Source organism: Somniosus microcephalus, chromosome 5 (assembly GCF_052327205.1).
Source record: "Somniosus microcephalus isolate GS21.2 chromosome 5, FLI_Smic_1.0, whole genome shotgun sequence".
Classification (NCBI taxonomy): Eukaryota; Metazoa; Chordata; class Chondrichthyes; order Squaliformes; family Somniosidae; genus Somniosus; species Somniosus microcephalus.
This window is the reverse complement of record NC_140991.1, coordinates 211129606-211151667: the sequence shown is the minus strand read 5'-3', so window position 1 is coordinate 211151667 and position 22062 is coordinate 211129606. Positions and strand designations below refer to the sequence as shown.

Genomic DNA, 22062 nt, shown 5'->3' with positions numbered 1-22062 from the left:
CAATATACTGGCATGGGTGGAAGATTGGCTATCTAACAGAAAACAGAGAGTTGGGATAAATGGTTCATTCTCGGGTTGGCAATCAGTGACTAGTGGTGTTCCGCAGGGGTCAGTGCTGGGACCCCAACTCTTTACAATCTATATTAACGATTTGGAGGAAGGGACCGAGTGCAATGTATCCAAATTTGCCAATGATACAAAGATGGGAGGGAAAGCAGTGAGTGAGGAGGACATAAAAAACCTGCAAAAGGACAGGCTAAGTGAGTGGGCAAAAATTTGGCAGATGGAATATAATGTTGGAAAACAGAGGAGGAGAAACTTCTTCACTCAGAGGGTAGTAAATCTATGGAATTTGCTACCTCAGAGCTGTGGAAGCTGCGACATTAAATAAATTTAAAACGGAGATAGACAGTTTCCTAGCTGATAAGGGAATAAGGGGTTTCAGGGAGAGGGCAGGGAAGTGGACGTGAGTCTAAGTTTGGATCAGCCATGATCCTATTGAATGGCGGAGCAGGCCCGAGGGGCCGTATGGCCTACTCCTGCTCCTACTTCTTATGTTCTTATGACAAGTCAATGGAGGGATTTGAAAACAAGGATACGAATTTTAAAAATTGAGATGTTGCCGAACCAGGAGTCAATGTAGCTCAGCGAGCACAGGGGTGATGGGTGAATCGGACCTGGTGGGACTTAGGACATGGGCAGGGATAATTTATCACGGTCACATTCACATAGGTTGTCATTTGTGACTGTTTCAGGGATGTGGCAGGGGCAGAAGCTGGATTGGAGAGGTTCAAACATGGAGTTGCAGGAAAGATGGGCATGGATTTGGGAGGCAACAACACGTTCAAGGACTTTGGAGAGGAAAGGGAGGTTGAAGATGGGGGATAGTTTGCAAGAGGTGAAGGGTGGGTTTTTGAGGAGGGTGATGACAGAAGATTTGAAGGCGTGCAGGACAGTACAATAACTTGTATTTATATAGCATCTTTACATAGTAAAACATCCCAAGGCACTTTACAGGAGTATTATAAGACAAAAATTTGACTCCGAGCCACATAAGAAGAAATTAGGGCAGGTAGGTCAAAGACGTAGGTTTTAAGGAGCATCTTAAAAGGAGGAAAAAGAGGTAGGGAGGGAATTCCAGACCTTAGGGCCTAGACAGCTGAAGGCACGGCCACCAATGGTTGAGCGATTATAATCAGGGATCTCAAGAGGGCAGAATTAGAGGAGCGCAGATATCTCGGTTGGGGGGGCTTGTGGGGGTGGAGAAGATTAGAGATATAAGGAGGGGCGAGGCCATGGAGGGATTTGAAAACAAGGATGAGAATTACGAAATCGAGGTGTTGCTTAACCGGAAGTCAATGTAGGTCAGCAAGCATAGGGGTGATGGGTGAATGGGACTTGGTGTGAGTTAGGACACGGGCAGCCGAGTTTTGGATGACCTACGTAGGGTAGAATGTGGGAGGCTAGCCAGGAGTGCGTTGGAATAATCAAGTCTAGAGATAACGAAGGCATGGATGAGGGTTTCAGCAGCAGATGAGCTGAGGCAAGGGCGGAGACGGACAATGTTACGGAGGTGGAATAGGCGGTCTTAGTTATGCCGTGGATATGTGGTCGGAAGCTCATTTCAGGATCAAATATGACACCAAGGTTTCAAACAGTGTGGTTAAGCCTCAGGCAGATGTTAGGGAGAGGGATGGAGTTGGTGGCTAGGGAACAGAGTTTGTGACAGGGACCGAAAACAATGGCTTTGGTCTTCCCAATATTTAATTGGAGGAAATTTCTGCTAATCCGATACTAGATAGAGACCGTGGAGGGGTCGAGAGAAAAGTGGTGGTAAGGTGGAGCTGGGTATCGTCGGCGTACATGTGGAAACTGACGTCGTGTTTTCGGATGATGTCGCCAAGGGGCGGCATTTAAATGAGAGAAATAGGAGGGGGCCAAGGATAGATCCTTGGGGGACACCAGAGGTAATGGTGCGGAAGTGGGATGAGAAGCCATTGCAGGTGATTCTCTGGCTATGACTAGATAGATAAGAATAGAACCAGGCAAGTGCAGTCCCACCCAGCTCGATGACAGTGGAGAGGCGTTGGAGGAGGACGGAGCGGTCAACCATGTCAAAGGCTGCAGACAAGTCGAGAAGGACGAGGAGGGATAGCTAACATGAGAAGATTTGGAACTGTTGTCAGCATTGGGATACTACAGGTAAACGGCAATAATTATTACCTGTAATGACAAAGAGGTATACAATCAAGGAAATTTCACCAAAAGAGGATCTGACCACATAGCTTGGTGCTGAAAGTTTGAATGCAACAGCAGCAGAAGTCAAGAACAAATGCTCACTACTCGTTAGTTGCCAAAAATTTCCTGGCTGTCAGCACTAAAGCTTTCAGGATTTCACCATAGTCTTGTTGGTACCATTAGCTTTGATTCAGACTTTGTGAGCATGAGCCTCATTGGTTGTCTGTAAATTTACTTGGTCCCAAGGAGCCCAGTACTCAGTGTTTGGCCTGATATGTTGGAGTATGGTGGAACCAAACCTATGTGTATGCTTTGATGTGAAGAATAAGGTCCATCCATCAAAAATTTAGGAAACCTAGGAGCACTTAGAACTGTTATTGATGCTCCCAATGTCTTCAACTATTTTACCAGAAAAAAAAGATACAAGTACCTTGTGCCAACATGGACATGCTCCGGATTAATCTGAACCTGGCTACAAGAACTAACATTATCTAAGGGAGAGACTTTTTTTTTTTTTACATAGTGAGAGAAGGGATACTAGAACATCAAACTGATTTTTTCACTGTTGGGACCCTGTGCTCATCCCAGTAATATTTAATGGATGCTGCAATCAAGATTTATTTTCTCCCAATGCTATATACAGGAAACTCTCGTTTAAACGGCACCTAAATATCCAGAATTCTCTATTAACTGGCAAAATTCATACTCCGAAAACAAAACCTCAATAACCGGAAATGTTACAGAGTCCGAGTCTCCCGCGGTGGCCGAGTTAGTCAGTGGGGGTAGTTCTCCAAACTGCCACTACTCGGCTTCTTGGCGCTGTCGGAAGTCCGAACACCTCAATAACAGGAGTCTGACTCTCCCGCACTGCCGGTAGTCTCTTCCAATCCGCCATTTTTCTGTGTGTCTCTCCATCTTTATTGTGAATTATCTCCCCCATCTTGCATTATGGGATTCTGTAGTTGAGTACCCAATTACTGTATACTGCCTTGATTTTTTTATTTTTGTTTGTTAAAAATAGCCTCGGTAGATAACCCTCTCTGTCATCCGGAATTTTTAATCAACCGGCACCATCCCGGTCCCATCGGTGCTGGATACCAAAGAGTTTCCTGTACTATAGTCCTGCCAAGGCAGCAGGCAAGTGAGGTAACCAAATCTCTCCCATTGCAGATATGCAACCAACAACCAGGTATGTAAATACCAATTGGAGTTACTTACACTCCTTCTTTCTTGTGGAGAAGCACTCAGCATCTTTAAGGACAGCCTCAATTAACATTTTAGAATGTGTGAACTAAAGGGTCAGTGTAAGGAATGTCAAAACTGGGAACTTTTTAAACCCAATATCAGCCATCAATCTCTACTCAGGTGTACTAAGTTGGACACAGATAAAAGCTTCCTTTCCATGTGTTGCAACACCACCTCAGAAGATTACACTCTACTGTACCAGCGTGGCATTTTCAATTCCTGCAGCAACCATCCTTTTGGCCCTCTAATGAGATTACACAATTAGTACTGAACTGAAATAAGACCATCAAAAATTGTTAATTTATGGGCAACTGTGGAAACTTTCATCTCATCAATCCAGACATCATTAAAATCCAGGTTCCAGCAATGAATAGACCATCTCACCAACCAATTACCCATTAGATTTAATACATGCAGACACTATTTTTTATAATGAAAAAGGTTGCTGGAAAATATGAAGTTTACACTGAAAGTAAATCATAAGCATGACCACTCATGTTCATATACAAAACAGGTGTATTTTTAGGATTCAGCTTTTGCCTAGACAGTTGGAATTTATGAATTCATAAAAGCACTACACAGCAATACTACAATACATAAATCTGATTAGACAATTTCTGGATGTAGAAGACTTAATTTGTCATTTAAAAAAACAGATGTAAAGTTAAATAGAACTGAATATTCCTTATTGGTAAGCAGTGGATTTTATTCTTTATTCAACAAATTGTATTTTGAAGCAGTGCCAATTGCATAAACTATGCATCAGATTACAGTATACAAACAAAAACAATAAAGGGCCTACCACTCATTTTTTAAATTCAGAGTAACAAAGGCAATCATATTAAGTGTTAGACAGGCATCTTTATTATTCCCTTATGAAGTAAAATAATATCCTAGGTCATTAAAATAAATAATTTTAAAGAGTCGATCCAGGAGTGGACATTCAGTTACATTTAACAGTTTTATGCTGGTGCAGTAAAAGATGTCATCACTTTAAACCACGTGGAGCTGTAAACCCTTGACTCACAGCTCTAGCCAAAAATCTGTCACAGCAGCCTGAGTCAGTATTGTAGTTGCTATGCTCACAGCCAACAAACTATTAATCAATCCAGTTTTATGTTGTAACATTTATCCAGCAACAATAGTTATGTTTTGTGCTATAATAATGGCTTGACCTTACTAGTCATAAATTACATGTTAGCCAGCTGACAACTTTTCGCTAACATACTTACATTCAGCTAATTTAATAGGAGTAATTTGATTAGACTACTTTCGTCATTATCTGCAGAAGAAACATCTTTAAGCATGTGTCCAAATAAAATACATTAAACCTGGATTATAAGTAAACTGTAAGAATCACTTCTCTATTAGTGCCAATTAGTGGATAATTTTGGGAAGTATCGTTACTTTCTGCAAAACAACATACTGTATATGACTTCAGTACTTTGTTAATAATAACCTTACCCACACTTCAGTTGTACAGTCATTGCGATGCTTTGACTTGCACAATGTATAGCATCTAAAACATTGAGCGCTTAGCACAATGTAGCCCCTGAGCTAGCAGTAAATCAACACTTAATGAAAATAAAATTGTTGTTTTAAAAAGTTTCAAATGCCAGAGTAAAGAGCAAAGGATGATAGTTAAAAGTTACATCAAGGCAAAAATTAAGGTCAACCTTAACTTACCTATAAAGTACATTTAACTGCAGTTAACCATACAAATCAGAACCAGTCTTTTAAAGATGTTCCAACACATATTCTAGCTCCACCCATGCTTGAATATGTTCAGTCTTACCAAATGCAATAACTACAATCCCTGAGTTTCAGCTCTCACTTCATCAATCTGATTGGCTAGATTACCAAACTGCTACACTGTCATTACCTTCTTAGCCTATCAAGAGTCACAGATACTAGTTATTAAGGATTGATCCTATGTCTACAGCTGGTAGGTAACAGACCTCTGCCCGTAGGTTCACACAAGCTTTTGCTGACCTCAAGCTGTGACCCTCATACCAGTGGCCACAGGCTGCAGGTCATGACCTCTTCAAGTGGTATCTTGGGAGAAAAGTCAATTCAGCTGTACTAGGATCAACAAAATCTATTGCATAGTCTGGATACAAATACTATTCTGCCTTTAATTTTAACATAAAACATAAAATGGAGCCAATGTTACTTGCAGCATTATCGCCATTAAAATAAAAAACACTTTCCAGCATTACTGGAATTTACACTAGAAAGTACAACAAAAAACTTTACATTTTAAAAAGGCAATTATTACTGTACAGAGTTAACAAGCAAAGTGTTCAAGTGGCAACTGCCAGTTAAGGATGCTACCAAGAGCCGCTTGCATTATATTATGTCTTTAACAAAGAAAAATGTCCCAAGGCATTTAACAGAGGGAAAGTAAAAATGAAAGGTATGTTCATAAGAGTTACCAGGTAAATTTAAAAAAATACAATAATTCATCTGATAATACAAAGCATTTCACTAATTTACCTTGTCTACACAACAGTACAACTCCCAAAATCTCTTCAGTCACAGATCACAATTCAGGAGGAATCTCTTCCCCTCATACATTTTCAATATTCACATGATTAGCATATTTCTGGTTCACAAAGATTGTGCTGTTAGTAAAAGCAAAAGCAACAGGATACCAGAAATAACTGACTACAATTGATTACAACTGCCATTGATCGACTCCTGCCTCCTCATTTAAATGCTCAAAAAAATTTGCATTAAGGTTTGACCAGCAGAGGGAGCAACTATCCCCCCCACCCTCCTTCCCCCTCCCTAATTCAGCAAATCTTGATACTGTTGAGAATCAAAATGAGCTTCACTCATACAACAAAACTACTGTAGATAACTCTGTCCTATCAAGTATTTATTTTGACACTTTTCATTAGATAAAGTACTTTAAGTGGCAACTGATGTTACAACTGAAGATATATAGTACATTTTTCAAATCTGACATTTTGTTAGAAGATATTTATACTCCAGTATATCTGGAAGGCAATAGGATTGGAGGTTGTAGGAACAAGCACAGATACTAATGCTAAAGAACTCCATGAAACAATGTTTCCTGCACAGCTGGGGTCAGGGAATATTCTGTGAAGGACAGCAGCACAGGATTGAACATTACAGAAATGACGATGGATAAACATCATAGATCATTGAGTTTTCCTTTCAGGAGAGCAAGGAATCAATATTTTACAGTACAGGAGGAAGATGTCATCTAGCCCATCGGACCTCCACCAGTTCGCTGAAAGAGATAGCCATTTAGTCCCTTTTCCATAACTATTTAAATTTTCCTTTTTCAAATATTTACCCACTTCCCTTTTAAAAGCCATTCTGGATTCTGCGCCCACCATTGTTGCTGATGGGGCATTCCATGTCCTAACAACTCTGCTTAAAAAAAAAATTCTAACTCTCCCTTCATTCTGACAACTTAGTTGTCAACTCACCAACCAGTGGAAATAATTTTTCCTCAGTTATCTTACCAAGACCCATCATAATTTTGAATATCTTTATCAGATCTCGTTAACTTTCTCTGCGCTAATGAAAAGAGCCCCAGATTCTTTAGTGTCTCCTCATAACTAAAGCCTTGTATCATCCTAGTCAATCTCTTCTGTACCCTTTCCATAGCCTTGACATTCTTACTAATGAAGGGTGCCCAAAACTGGAGCAAAATTTCAATTGCAGCTTAATCAATAATTTGTATAGGTGTAGCATTAGCTGTTTGCTTTCGTACTCAGCTCCTCTATTTATAAGATCCAAGAGCCCATATGCTTTTTGTAGCATTTTAGCAACTTGTCCTCCCATTTTAAAAGATTTATTCATCTAAATCCCTAAGCCTCTGTGTTGTTCTTCTTTCACAGATGCACCATTTATTTAGTGTTTATTTATGCAGAACTTTTCCTTGGGAGATTAAATGGGTGGCTAGAGTCCATTACACAGCAGATTGTATGCGATCTGTAGATGGAGGTCCTAAGTGGCCAGTTTTCATTCCATGCTTTTTTATATAATGTGCTGCATGGCTGTACTTCTAAATGCTATATGCAATTTTGCAATTGCACAATTCAGAACTGGAAAATAGATTGAAAAACCACAGAAACTTTTCAAAGAATAGGACAGGATTATAAAAAAAATGCTTACAGCTTGGCAACAGATTTATGAAACATCACAAGTTAAAATTACTTTTTTTGAAGAAATATTGAAAATTTACCTTTCTCCTGGAACTCCTGAGGATAGCTGGAAAATAAAATAGCAATTACTATATTATCTAGAATCAAAACACATTTCTATAATACCAATAAATACTTATTTCCTCTTGCAACTAGATATTGGGATTATTTGTTTTCCTTACTGGTGGATTCATGATAAATTTTATTTCTTACAATGATCACAATCATTATAACTCTCAATACAATACAAATTTAAGTTTACATCAGTTACAAATGTATCTAGTTAAACAACCTTTGTTCTCTACTTCATTTCCACATGCCCTTTATACATGTTTAGGCATGACAGTCTCTGCATATTGTAAAACAGATTTGTTGATTAAAATTACAAAAAAAACTATGCGTCAAATAGATGGTGAATTTTGTATGAAGTCTGCAAAATACTTGGAGTGATTATTACTTATCACTTGATACGAAGCTGTGCAGGCGACAACAGAAATAAATCCCATCAAATTCAGCCTAAAACCCTACATATAATCTCACCATTTTACCTTTGCAGTTAACTGTGATAATTATACTCAGATTTCTTATGGACAAGGACTACATTTCACTCCTTTGGTATTCTGAACCAAGTTAAACTAGAAAACCAATATCCATAATCACCAAAAAATCTTTACCTTGTTTTAATAACTTTAAGCTTTCTCAAAAGTGCATCTTTCTTTTCTTTTGCTTTCTTAGTCAGGTTCTCTCCCTTTAATATCTCAAGTACAAATATTTCAATATCTGCAATGAAGGAAGAATATTTAAATTTCAAACATATTTTAATTTCATCAACTGACAATAACAGTGCTACAGTGAAAACAGTTCTGCTTTCAGCCAGCCGATGTGTAACTCACTTAATTGGATTTGAAAATCTAACATTTAGAAAAAACAGTAGAACTCCCATTGGAAAAATTAGTTTTATACATTTTCACTAAAGCAGGGAATGCTTGGCATGAGGAAACTCTTCAAAGTAAGTACATTTCATGTTAATCCATTTAGTGAAATTATATAGGTAATTTAGTTAGAAGCTAAAGCAATCACACACATCGATCGGAGGGCTCCCGAGGTGCGTACACTTCCGTTCCTGGGCCTCTCCAAACTCGAAATGTGCAGGGCCCACGTATCCCAGAGGCGCATGCAGTTCGCAAGTGTCCCTGGGATCATTTGGGCCATGGGGAGCCAATAGCAGAAAGGAATCTCCCTTCGTACACTTGACAGATAGACCTGTCAAATATATGAATGGAGATCACCCCAAAAACAGAATAAAACATTAAATAAATTTTTTAAAAACCATCACGTTTTTAAAATGAGTTAAAATTACTATAAATTAAATATTTTAAACAAAAATTTAATTTTTTGAAGGAAATAATTAAAGTTTTTACGGGGCCAAAAATAAACAACTTTTTTTTTTATATAAAGTATTTTAAAATTATAAATGAGCGAAAAGAAATGTAACTTTTTTCAACTCTTATGCTGGCAAAAGCAGGCCTTACGCCTGCTTTTACCAGGCATAAGATTTCTAAGGTTTTTCTGCAGGCGGAGTTTCTCCAGAAAGCCGAACTATCTGCCTGCAGAGGCCCTTTTCTAGGGCAGGCGTCTGATCTGTGAAGAGCATTCTTGACAGATCAGAAATACCGGGTTTTCAGCACATGCACTTGGCATGCCTGAAACCGGCATTTCTGATGTCCCTACAGGTGTGTACACAGCTCGCAGGCCGTAGGCATCGGAATATACGGCCCATTGTTTTTCACTAGCCAGAAACATTGTGCTCACACTAAATTCACATGAAAGTTGAATGACTCAAGATGAGCTTTCTGCTTTACTGGAGTCTATCACAAATGGAACATAGGGCCAAAAATTGCGATCAGCAGCGTACCTCCGGAGTACACCGCTGACCTGCAAAAGTTATTCGCACCTACCTGATGGCGGCCCTCCTGCGAAAACCTGCGCACTGACGCTGCAAGTATGTCATAGAGTCATAGAGTTTTACAGCACAGAAAGAGGCCCTTCAGCCCATCGTGTCTGCGCCGCCCATCCATCCCTGTCCAGTCTAATCCCATTTCCCAGCATTTGGTCCATAGCCTTGTATGCAATGGCATTTCAAGTGCTCATCCAAATGCTTCTTGAATGTTGTGAGGGTTCCTGCCTCTACCACCCTTTCAGGCATTGAGTTCCACATTCCAACCACCCTCTGGGTGAAAAAGTTCCTCCTCAAATCCCCTCTAAATCTCCTGCCCCTTACCCTGAATCTATGCCCCCTTGTTATTGACCCCCCTACTAAGGGGAAAAGTTCCTCTTTATCTACCCTATCTATGCCCCTCATCATTTTGTACACCTCAATCAGGTCCCCCCTCAGCCTTCTTTGCTCCAAGGAAAACAACCCCAGCCTGTCCAGCCTCTCTTCATAGCTGAGGCGCTCCATCCCAGGTAACATCCTGGTGAATCTTCTCTGCACCCTCTCCAAAGCAATCACATCCTTCCTATAGTGAGGCGACCAGAACTGCACACAGTACTCCAGCTGTGGCCTCACCAGCGTTTTGTACAGCTCCATCATAACCTCCCTGCTCTTATATTCTATGCCTCGGCTAATGAAGGCAAGTATCCCATATGCCTTTTTAACCACCTTATCTACCTGTTCCGCTGCCTTCAGGGATCTATGTACATGTACACCAAGGTCCCTCTGACCCTCTGTACTTCCGAGGGTCCTACCACTCATTGTGTACTCCCTTGCCTTATTTGTCCGTCCAAAATGCATCACCTCGCATTTTTCAGGGTTAAATTCCATTTGCCACTTTTCCGCCCATCTGACCAACCCGTTTATATCGTCCTGTAGCCTGAGGCTTTCCTCCTCACAATTTACCACCCCACCAATTTTCGTGTCATCTGCGAACTTACTGATCATACCTTTTACATTCTCATCCAAATCATTTATGTAGATCACAAACAACAAGGGACCCAGCACCGATCCCTGAGGTACCCCACTGGACACAGGCTTCCAGTCACAAAAGCAACCTTCGACCATCACCCTCTGCCTCCTGCCACTCAGCCAGTTTAGGATCCAACGGCCCACGGATCCCAGGGACGCAGCCTGTGCAGAAGTGTACCTGGGATCACAGGGCCTGGTCTTCCAATCAGAAAACAGATCGTCTTTCATTCAATTAAATTACTACAATATTTCATTACTACAGCCTTTAAAACACTATCAGATTTAGCTTTTATCATGGGAATCCAATTTATTATTCATAATTCTGACTTCTAAACAAATACTGTGCAGAAAGTTATGAAATTTTTTAAAAACCCGCAGCTTTAACATACACCAGGATTGCTTCTCACTAAAGCTTTTTAGTCATTGAATTAAAAAAAAGCATTTTTTTCATCTCAGATATCCCCTTACACTGTGGAAACGGCCTGTTTCCACCAGCCGTAAAATTTCTGTATGCAAGTGCTGGGCAGTTGGTGGGCAAATAGCCAACACTGCGCCAGCAATTAGGTTTTCGGAGGCAGAGCGGATGGCCTGTCAACGCGTACGGTGACAAACCGCAAGTTCGGGATTTAGAGCATGTGAAAGCACATGCGGAAATCCCAAACTTGCGGAAATCCCAAACCTGCGGTGGATTTCAAAGGCGACATGACAACGGACTCAGAGTACGCCGTCATACCAACCACAAAATCCAGGCCATAAAATTAAGAGCAAAACTAAAGTTACAAGACAATGAATCCTAGTTATACTGTACGCAAAAACAGCAACAATTATCGGCATGGGCATGTATTTTGATTTAGCATGCTTCATTATTAATGTTATTTTAGCATAATGATTCTCAAAATGTCATAATGAGAGCTGCTTTTCACTAATGGGGTGTGCAGGAAATCTGTCACTACATCACTTTAACACTCATGTTATAATTCAAGTGCAAGTGATCAGTAACTACTAGATTCATGGCAGCCAAGTTTTACTACCTACAGGCACACTAAGTTTCCTCCTGATCTCAGAGTTGTGTTGCATTTGTGAAAATAGTTATGTCATATGTTGCACATAACTATGCATGCACAACAGTGGTTCAACTGTGGTGAAACTGACAGCTGAATTGGATTTGACTGCTCTGTACAATTTTTGCATTGGATTTACACCACTATATGTATAAACTTGGCATAATAATCCGACTATAATGCAGGCAAGAAAGAGCATCAGTTATGTAAGGCACCATTATCTCTTAAAATTAGATACAACTTTCACTAAAGTCCCATCTCTATTTATCGCTCTCTATGCTCATACCAAAAGGTTGAATGTTTACAGTTTTTGGATATACTGTGCACACTTATTTCCTCAGAGCCACCCGTAGCTCAGGTAATGTATTGTAAATGAAGTTGAATTAATGTACCTAGAATAAACAAACCAGGAGGAGGATTATGTTTGTAGTTTCTTGTTTGAAGCTTGCATTAGAAGTTGTTCCGATCACTCATCGCTAACACCATTACTGCACATTGACCTTGGAAATAATTATATAGGCAGATTGGGGGGGGGGGGGGGGGGGGGAAATTACGGAATACAATTTTGATGCATATAAACATTGCATCAACTGTTATACAGCTCACAGAGAACTACATTTTCAATAAATTTTAAAATGCAGCTTTCTCGGTGTGTGCAAATTCCATTATAAAATTCTACAATACAAGACCCTGGTATTTGAAAATGATTTATTGCCTAGTCAACATACTGATACAGCACTGTCACCTTGTTAAATAATTATTCAAATAATATTTTTGAACAATAATATTGAGTACCACCAAGCAGATATCTATATTAAAGTGGTGAAATAGGACTCCAGTTCATAGCCAAAAATATCCAGATGTTGTGGTAGCAGAGTTTGCTGCATCCCTCTGGAGACAAGATGTGTCCTCAGCCCTTAAAATCTCACACAACTTAGTCGCTCATTAAAGAGTAGGGAGGCCTGGGAGCCAACACTTCAGCTAATGGCGAATGTATGAAACAGGAGATCTTGCACAGGAGGACTAAATAAAATGCTACACAAAAGGCATTAAAAGGTCATGCAATATTAATATACAGTTTGTAACTTCTGAAATTTATATGAATTCAGTAATCAAATTTACAGAATAAAAAGCATAACTAAATCAATTATGAAATGCATTATGCCAATTATAGAATGCAAGTCATTTTTTCATTAAATTATTCTTACATACCTACATCACAAAGCAAAATGTTAAAATTCAGGATTAATTCTTTTGCTTTCTCTGTTCCCATACTAAAATAGAGCAATAATTCGCTCTTCCTTCCCCCTACTCTCATACTATTGGGTGGGAAACACAATTTTTAAATGGTCTCTAACTGCAATATAGTCAACAAATAATTGTATTCCAGGCAATTACAGTAATAGAACAATTTGTTTTCTGAACTGAAATCTCCTTCCTCCTTATTTATTTAAGATCAATATAAAAGAGTATTCAAGTTTAGTCACCTCTCAACAAAAAAGGTATAAATCTTCTGGAATATATCAGTATTTAAACATTGGAATTTTCTGTAGTTTCATTAGAGCATAAATTGTTACTGTAACTAAATTTTACATGGAAGTTTGGGGTTTCTGTTTAATGATAATAGATGTTTAAACAGGTAGGTGGTTAGCATTTGGCCCTCTCACTGTGGGAACCAGATTTGAGAACACCTTAGACTGATAGGTTGAAAGTTTCTTCTCTCTGCAGGTTATAAGGGTCCCATATGAAATTAGCTTTAACAGTCTTAACCTAGTTCCCAGTGAGCATTACATTGATACCTAGTCTAAAGGCCCTCAGTTACCATGATAGGCTGAGAGAGCTGGGGCTTTTCACTCTAGAAAAGCATAGATTTTGAGCAGCTTTCTGTAAGGTTTTTAAAATATTGAAAGGCTTAGATTCCATCCACATGGATAGGCTATTTAAGTGAGAAAGTGTAGGATGGATCAGGGGACACAAGTACACGTTACATAAGCTTACATTATATTAGAACTATGTTAGGAGATACTTTTCGCAAAGTTGTTGACCTGTGGAACAAGTTGCTAGCACATGCACTGATTCACTGCAAACATTCAGAAGGGAGCTGGATGAATTTCCTGAATGCAGGAAAGCTATGCACAGAAGGTGGGTGGGTATTGGGAGAATGCGTCTCCCAGTCACCGTGGGCTCCTGGAATTTGTTTGATTGCCATTGGGTGTCAGAGGGGAATTGCCCAGATTTTATTCCTAAATTGGCCCGAAGTTTTCTCAATTTTTTTTGCCTCTCAGGAGATTGCATAGCTGACAGGCTCAAAGGACCAGCTAGTCTTTTCTTGTTCTTTGTTTTTGTTATGTTTGAATGCCCATGCCAGAAAATCCCTATACTGTAATTTGCTACTAAAATGGCTGTAAGCACAATTGGGATAATAAGTTTACACTTCTGCAGTAGGATGTGAGTTTCTAAGGTAGATGTTAAGGCACATCATTGGGCCAAAGTAGTAGATCAGATTGTTGTTTGACTAAATTATTAGCATTCTTTAACTACAATATTATAATTTAAAGATAAAATGGAGGACTATAGACAACTAAATGTATCATATTAATAGAATTATGGGCAAGGAAACGAATTATTGTAGGTTAGGACAGTTCATGAATTAATTATTTATGAAGTTGCTGCCAAAGCATCAACAGGGTGTGATCACACGTTAGGGAAAAATTTCTTGTTAAACGACGTAACCGGCAAGTCTGCTAAAATTTACACCCATTGTTATGGCCATCTTGCCAAAGCAATATACGGCAAAATTCCATGTACCTAATATGACTACGCCGGAACGCAAAAATCAGTGTAAAAAAACGTGATTTAAATGTAACCGTTAAATCAGTCTCAGTTGTTCCCACACAATAGATTTAATAACTCCTACAGCAAATGGAATTTTTTGAATTGAATGCAAATACATTTGTGCCACAAATTCATCATTCTAAATAGGAGCTGTAAGGCCAAGCTATATGTCCCCAATGGTGGGCATCAGAAATGTATGGGGCAGCAAGTAGTACCTGCCAATCTTGCCATCGTATTAGTTCAGCTCTGATCAAATGATTAAGAACCAATTTGTAAAGGAACCTTAGAGATCCTATTCATTGTTTAAAAAAGCATAATAATGCATTCATGCAATCAAATTACATAGCACACTGGGGGAAAATATTTTACACACACACACACGCAAAGTGAAGGCATTCTCTGCTGGCCCCAAAGTACGTTTTGCACAAGGATCTCACGATCCCTGTGTCGAGAGCATCGGGTTTTTCAACATTCAATTCAAATCAACGAAGTATAGTGGGGATCCCCTTATGCGAAGTGCTGTGACATCAACAAGCTGTCTAAGCAGCCAATCAAAAGGCAGAATTCTCAAGACAGCAAACAAGGAAGTGAGTAAGCTCTTAAAATTTTAACTTTTTAAAAATTTTAAGAGAGCGCAAAATGAAGATTGGGACTCTCATATGGGAAAAAGGCAAACCTGAAATAAAGATGGACAAACAAAAGTTGCTTTAAAAAAAAAATTCAAATGGACAAATTTCACACTGCATAAAATTAAAATTAGTTTTCCAGGCCCTTAACTTTTGTTTAGCAGTCAATACGCTGTCAAAATCCCAGCTGCACCTAATCCCTTTGGGTCTAACTTCCAGTGGAGAATTTAACAGTGTAATTACTGTGGAAGTGCCGATGTTTTCGTCAGTTTCCCCAATTTGGGTGATTACAGATTGCTGGCTCTGTTGCGGGGGGCGCGGGGCAGAGGTGCACAGCGCAGCTTGTTTTGGAGCCGTCAATGACAGACCGTAACTTCAGGATTTCCGCATGCGCCTGCACACGTGCTAAATCCCGAAGTTGCGGTCAGTTTCAAAGGCAGAATGATGGCGAATGCTACCAGTTCACCGTCATCCCGACCGCAAATTCCAGGCCAATATTTTTGCAGCATAAATAATGAAGGATAACAAATGAAGGTATAACTAATATAGAAGTTAAAAAACTTCCTCATGAGAATTATAACAAAGATGTAGCATTCTGCAATCCTGAGCAGTGGTGTATTGGAGAAATGTTTATTTACTGATGAGAAAGGCCTTTAGAAATTCCTCACATCTGTGAGAAAGAAAACCAATAACTCAAAGTTACAAATGAGATATCCTCCATAATGCACAGGCTAGTCCCAACAATCATGTCAGAAATTTTCAACCACCATCTTGAAAATTCCTTTAGTGGGGATGTTGCATTAATTTTAATGGAGAACCTCAGCTTAAACAAAAAAACTTTTCTGCAGTCAATCACTGATGTAGTTACGACAGTTTTAGCTGCATAATTCAGAGAGAAAAAAGTTAACTACCTGCAAAATAAGAGTATGTCTGCTACCTGGAACTGCAACATTTTAAGCCTCAAATGTTACTTTGTCTTCATATGTTATCCCTAGCACAGAAATCAGCATTCATACTTGTTCTCTTGAAAATTTCACTCATTTGATAGAGGGTATTTTAAAATGCCCCTTTCTTGTGAGGAGGGTGACAGCAAATGACACTATTTACTGGAGTGCATTAACCTATGCTCCACATAGGAAGTAGGTTTCACAAAATATGTAAATGATCCTTCATTTTAGGGTATTTCACCTCTCCCCACCGTTGGTTTGCTACTATCCTGGATGAGGCAGAGCAGGTTTCTACTCCTCCACCAATGCACTTTAAAAATAGATTCTGGGGCCAATCTCAAGTGGCTGTGTCTCCAGTTTTCCTTGCCAGTGGGGAATTGTCCAGCTTCTGTTTCACCTTTCCCATGATAGCATAACAGAGATCGATATGCGCCCATATTGCAACACCTGTTCTCATTAGATTTAACTTTACACTATTCACATGCAAAGGAAGTACATATTTTATACGAGTTCACAACTTAGCCTCAACAATTAAATATATATGGCTATATATAGATATACGGAGACAAAGATAGATAGATATGGAGACAGACAGACAAATAGATAGATATGGAGACAGACAGACACACAGACAACCAGCATCCCCAAGCAACCACTGGAGTTAACTTTTTAAATCATGGAGAGATTATTTTTGTGAGCTCCCACTACCACTTTATTTAAAGATCTTAACTTTAAAATAAAGCACAAAAATAGACATCTACAACGTTTTCACCAATTTCAGGACACATTTCACCACATCTTTTGCATCAATCCATAGCTACTCAACAAATCAATTCTTTGTTCAGCTGAAACCTACTCCAAAAATGCAAACTTAAAAACAATAATTGATGTTATACAAAACAGAATACTCAGACACCGATAGTTCACAGAAAATAAACTGTTTGCGTAGTAGCCATCATAATCCAAAATGGATACGACAGCATTAAGAGAGTTAGCTTCAGAAAACCAACAGTTTCTGATATGTATCCTCTAAAAGTTGCATTCTTCTCCAGCATGAATATATTAAGTATTAAAAGACCATTACTTTTGCCACAGCATTATAACACTAACGGTTGTTTGGAAGATTAATGTTTCGGCCCCATTAGGTACAAAGGCAGTGAATTTAATCTAAATACTCGGACATTCAAAAGGTATCAAGTTTCATCAGTTATTAAATTAACTTTTTGTGTTCACAAGGACTGACCACTAAGTTTTTCCTTAGCGATGGACAGGGTGGGGAGTAATAAACAGCTAAGTACGTAAAACAGAACAGTTCCTTATATTGCTAAAAAATAAATCTCGTAACAAGTCAACGGCGTGTGTTCGTCCTTCCCTTGAACAAAGTGTATCTTTAGAATTTATATGCATTTTTTTAAAAAATCAATAAAATCTGGCAACTAATGTACTGTATCGGGGCGATGAGCGTTAACTGGTAAAGCTCACTATAAAGTTCGAGAGCCCTGCCGGTAAGCGATCTAACCGCCAGAGGTGGAGGCCGGTTGTAGCTCAGGTTAACCTCAACAACACTCTCGGCAGGTGCAGAGTGCTCGTCACTGGCTTTAATCCCGGCCCAACAAATCATTAAATATTTCCCCTCACCCCACACGCACTTCCCTTCCCCGAATTACAGGTTCCCTCCGAGGTAAATAGGGGAGCGTTTACTTCTGAGAAACTGTCTGGATCTCTCCAACTTCCTCCTTTCACTTTCCTCTGGATCAACTCACATAAGTTCTTAAAAGGTTTAATGTTTTTGAAAACATTATCGAATTGATTGTAAATATAAACAAGCAGGGCCGCGACTTTCCTCCTGTCGTTACGGGGGTGGGGATTTACCTGTAATTAGGCTCTTCACGTCCTCGGGGATTTGCTGCATCTTCCACCGCGTCGCCGAGCGCTGTCGGTCACCGGAGAATGCGCGCGCTACGCGGAAGTGCAGCTCCCAACTGCTGCCGAGTGCGCGCGCGCACCACCATCGAACAAGCGCGCGGATGGCGACGCGAGTGCTGACGCCACCACCAGCCCATCTGATTGGACCAAATGCTCTTATTCTGTTAAAGCTCACTCGTTTCCATAACCCACCACCACCCGGCTTTGCCTGCAGAGTGTGTGAACACAACTTGAATTGGTTAGAACTTAACCGTTAGCGAGCTTCTCTTCCTCTGGCTATCACTGCTCGTCGATGTACGTGGACTTTGATGAATTGCTCTGCCTGTGCACCGTGGATGGAGGGAGAGCGGGCACGGGAATAGGAATATATTGTCTGCCTAACTTCTTAATTTCTTTGAGGGGTTGACAATCCAAGTCGACTATGGTAAATTCTATTGCAGTGTGTACCTCGGCTGCCAAAAGGCATTTGATAAAGTTCCACAGAAAAGATTACTAATTAAGCTCAAAGCTGTGGTGATTCAGGGTAAAACTTAGTTATTACATAGAATTACCAGCACCAGAAACAGGCCATTTACCCCAACTGGTCTGTGCCAGTGTTTATGCTCCTCACGAGCCTCCTCCCTCCCTACTTCATCTAATTCTATCAGCATAATCGTCTGTTCCTTTCTCTCTCTCGTACTTATCCAGCTTCCCCTTAGATGCATAAAAGCTATTTAGCTCAACTCCTGCAAGTGACCACAAGTTCCACATTCTAACCACTCTCTGATCAGAATTAGCTGAAGGATGGAAAACAATGGATACTGGTTATTTTAGAGGGTGAGGGACTTAGTGTTGGGACTGCTGTTTCAAATCGATATCAGTGACTTGGTTTCTGAACTCAATGCAAATTAGTTAAATTTGCAGGTGATACCAAATGAGGAGGGCAGTGAAACTCAAGGAGGCAATACAGAATGAGTTAAATAAAATGAGATGAAATTTAAAGCAGACAAGTGTGGAAAAAATGCAGATAGGAAAGACAAATGGGCAATATGTGTACTTCAAGAATGGAGTTTGCATCTATAAGCTGCCCTTTGGCAACATCATCCGAAAAGACATCATGTTCCATGGGTACGTTGACAACAGCCAGCTCTACTTCACCACCACCTCTCTTGACCCCTTCACTGCTTGTCTGATATCTAATCCTGGATGAGCAGAAATTTCTTCCAATTAAACATTGGGAAGACCGAAGCCATTGTTTTCGAGCCCCACCAAAAATTCCGTTCCGTAGCCACCGATTCCATGCCCCTCCCTGGCTGCTGTCTGAGGCTGAAACAGATTGTTCACAACCTGGGCATCCTATTTGACCCTGAACTGAGCTTCTGACGCCATATCTTCTCTATCACCATCATCTACTTCAACAACTATAATATCACCAGTCTCCACCCCTGCCTCAGCCTATCTGCTATTGATACTCTCATCCATGAATTTTTTACCTCCAGACTCGACTATTCCAATACTCTCCTGGCTGGCCCATCTTCCTCTGTAAACCTGAGCTCATCCAAAACTCTGCTGTCCGTATTCTAACTCGCACCAAGTCCCATTCTCCCATCACCCCTATGCTCGCTGACCTACATTGACCCCTGGTCCAGCGAAGCCTTAAATTATCATCCTTGTGTTCAAAGTCCTCCATGGCCTCGCCCCCCTCCCAACCTCTAACCTCCTCGAGCCCTACAACCTTCCGAGAATTCTGTGTACTTCCAATTCTGGCCTCTTGTGCATCCCCAAATTCTTTTGCCCCACCATCGGTGGCCGTGCCTTCAACTGTCTAAGCCCCAAGCACTGGAATTCCCTCCCTAAACCTCTCTGCTTCTCTCTCCTTTAAGACGCTCCTGAAAACCTACCTCTTTGACCAAACCTTTGGCCACCTGTCCTAATTTCTCCTCCTTTGTCTCAGTGTCAGTTTTTGTCTGATTATGCTCCTGTGAAGTACCTTGGGATGTTTTACTATGTTAAAGGCACTATATAAATTCAAGTTGTTGTTGAAATATCTGTTGTGTTTCCATTTCATTCAAGTTTTATAGAACTAGCTAATTAAAACCCGCTTTAACCTTTATGTGTAGATTGCCCCAGGTTTCAAATTTATTTGGGAAAGTGCAGGGGAATGGGACAAATTGGATAGCTCTTTCAAAGAGCCGGCACAGGTACAATGGGCCAAATAGCAGCCTCCTGTGCTATATCATTCTATGACTTGATGATCTGTGGGCCCATTTCGGCATTTGTTTGGGTTTCGATATGACTCGGGAATAGAGGGAGTCAGGAACCAGACGTATTTCATTTCAATCCTTTACTTAGTTCATTTATTGTTAATACGCTTCATAATACAGTATTATTCTCACCTGACCTTCAACACTACTTTTCGAAGCACGGTGAGTCTGCCCACCCAAACAGTGGTTTGGTCCTTTTGTTCTAGTGTTGCTTGCCTGCCGCTGGCTTCTCTTGTCCAGCAACAACAATTTCACCTACCGTCTTCAAACTTTTATAACCCATTTGTTTACCTGGGAATATTAGGCCAGCCATCATGCTGGAAGGAGTTAGGCTGATTTTATATTATGAAACTCTTCCAATAGAAGTCCTTCTGTAATTGAGTTCCTGTTGTGGCAGAATCATCCAGTTGTACTGCAGAGCAATTTTAACAACAGCAAGAATTCAACTGACAATGTACAAAACTTGTGCATACACAATAGTATAAAGTTGGATTCACAGCTTGTTAAATGTAGTGCCTGTGTTGGTGAGATTGCTTTTGTGGGTAGATTGAGAGGTTGGCTTGTTTGCAGCCAGAGCCAAGTTGGGAATCCAACTTAAGTATCAATAGCTGAAGGGATTTAGCTTTACTTAAAGAATGAATGAATGCAAGCTGACTATTCAACTATAGAGGGCATCACATACAAGTTCAATCATGCCTTTGTCCAACATCTACACACGCACTTTTGAAGAGTTATTGGATAGTGACAGGACTCTTGTCTTGGCAACATTGAGGCCAACTGTAGCACCTCTATTTCTACCTGAGTTTAGATCAGTTAACCCAGCACAATCTAGCAATCAAACCTCAGACCTTCCTAGTCTGTATAGCTCCTAAGCAGTATGCTTATCAAATCAGCCATAGGGTGAGCCCCCAATTCTGTTCATTATAAAAGGAACGACAAGGGAGTATTCAAAGAAATGCAGAACTTCCAGCTGGGTGCAATCATTGTTAGTGAGCTTGTCATTTTAGAAAACAGTATGAGAGAAATGTCATTATGTTTTCATCCTGAGCAAGTCTACGAATAGAACTGATGTGAGTTCCCTCACCTCTAATGCATGATGCCATATCAAAACACTGCTTCAAAGAACAGCAAATCAATAATTGTAATGGCACTCAATGGAGGTTTGCATTCCATACAAAATTCCTTTATATTTTAAAGTTCACAGTGGGCCAATTGATTTGGTAGGGAAGGGGGAAGTGAATATTTGGAGAACGTTGGAGAGATATTGCTGGAAATGAAATATTTTCTCATTTTTGAGACTACTGTTAATGTAAAACACTCTCAGATTAACTATGGTACGGATTCAATGTGCTTTCCCTATAATGTACTTAATGTCAATATGAGAAGAACACTCTTACATTATCAGTGTAATTAGGGTTGCAAAGGGGTGGAAAGTTTCCGGTAATTTTTTGGGACATTTCTGGAAATTTTCCACGGGAAGTTTAGCTTGCAAAAAAGCACATGCTAGCATAATATTGTTTTTTATTTGTATTTCTTTCATTTTTTTTCACAGGACCTCTCTTAATAATTAAGATTCCATCACTGTTAGTAATTTTAAGGAATTTCTTAATCAATATATGTTTATCTTCTTACTTGGCTTGTTTTAATAATTACAAGTTTTGTGTGTGACTGTGAACAAATGTGTCCTGATTGGTTGGATGAGCGATTAGCTCCCTCTATTGGTGATGTAGCGTCGTACGTGCACAGATCATGCTTCCATCACATGGAGCATCAGGAAAAATTTACTCACCCTGTT

The 22062-nt window shown here is 39.9% G+C and overlaps 1 protein-coding gene across 2 annotated transcripts in view; it reads right to left on the bottom strand.

Annotated features, from left to right (window-relative positions):
• skap2 (src kinase associated phosphoprotein 2) overlaps positions 1-18385 on the bottom strand; it is a 380245-nt gene extending 361860 nt beyond the window's left edge. Inside the window, exons 1-3 of one of the 2 annotated variants that reach the window (XM_085988646.1) lie at positions 17971-18385; positions 8339-8444; positions 7706-7731 (exon numbers count right to left, since the gene is read on the bottom strand). In XM_085988646.1, the coding sequence (XP_085844772.1) occupies positions 7706-7731; positions 8339-8444; positions 17971-18010 (172 nt within the window). In that variant the 5' untranslated portion in view covers positions 18011-18385. The remainder of the gene's footprint in view (positions 1-7705; positions 7732-8338; positions 8445-17970) is intronic. The other variant, XM_085988647.1, reaches the window with a different exon arrangement.
• Between the last annotated feature and the right edge of the window lie 3677 nt (positions 18386-22062).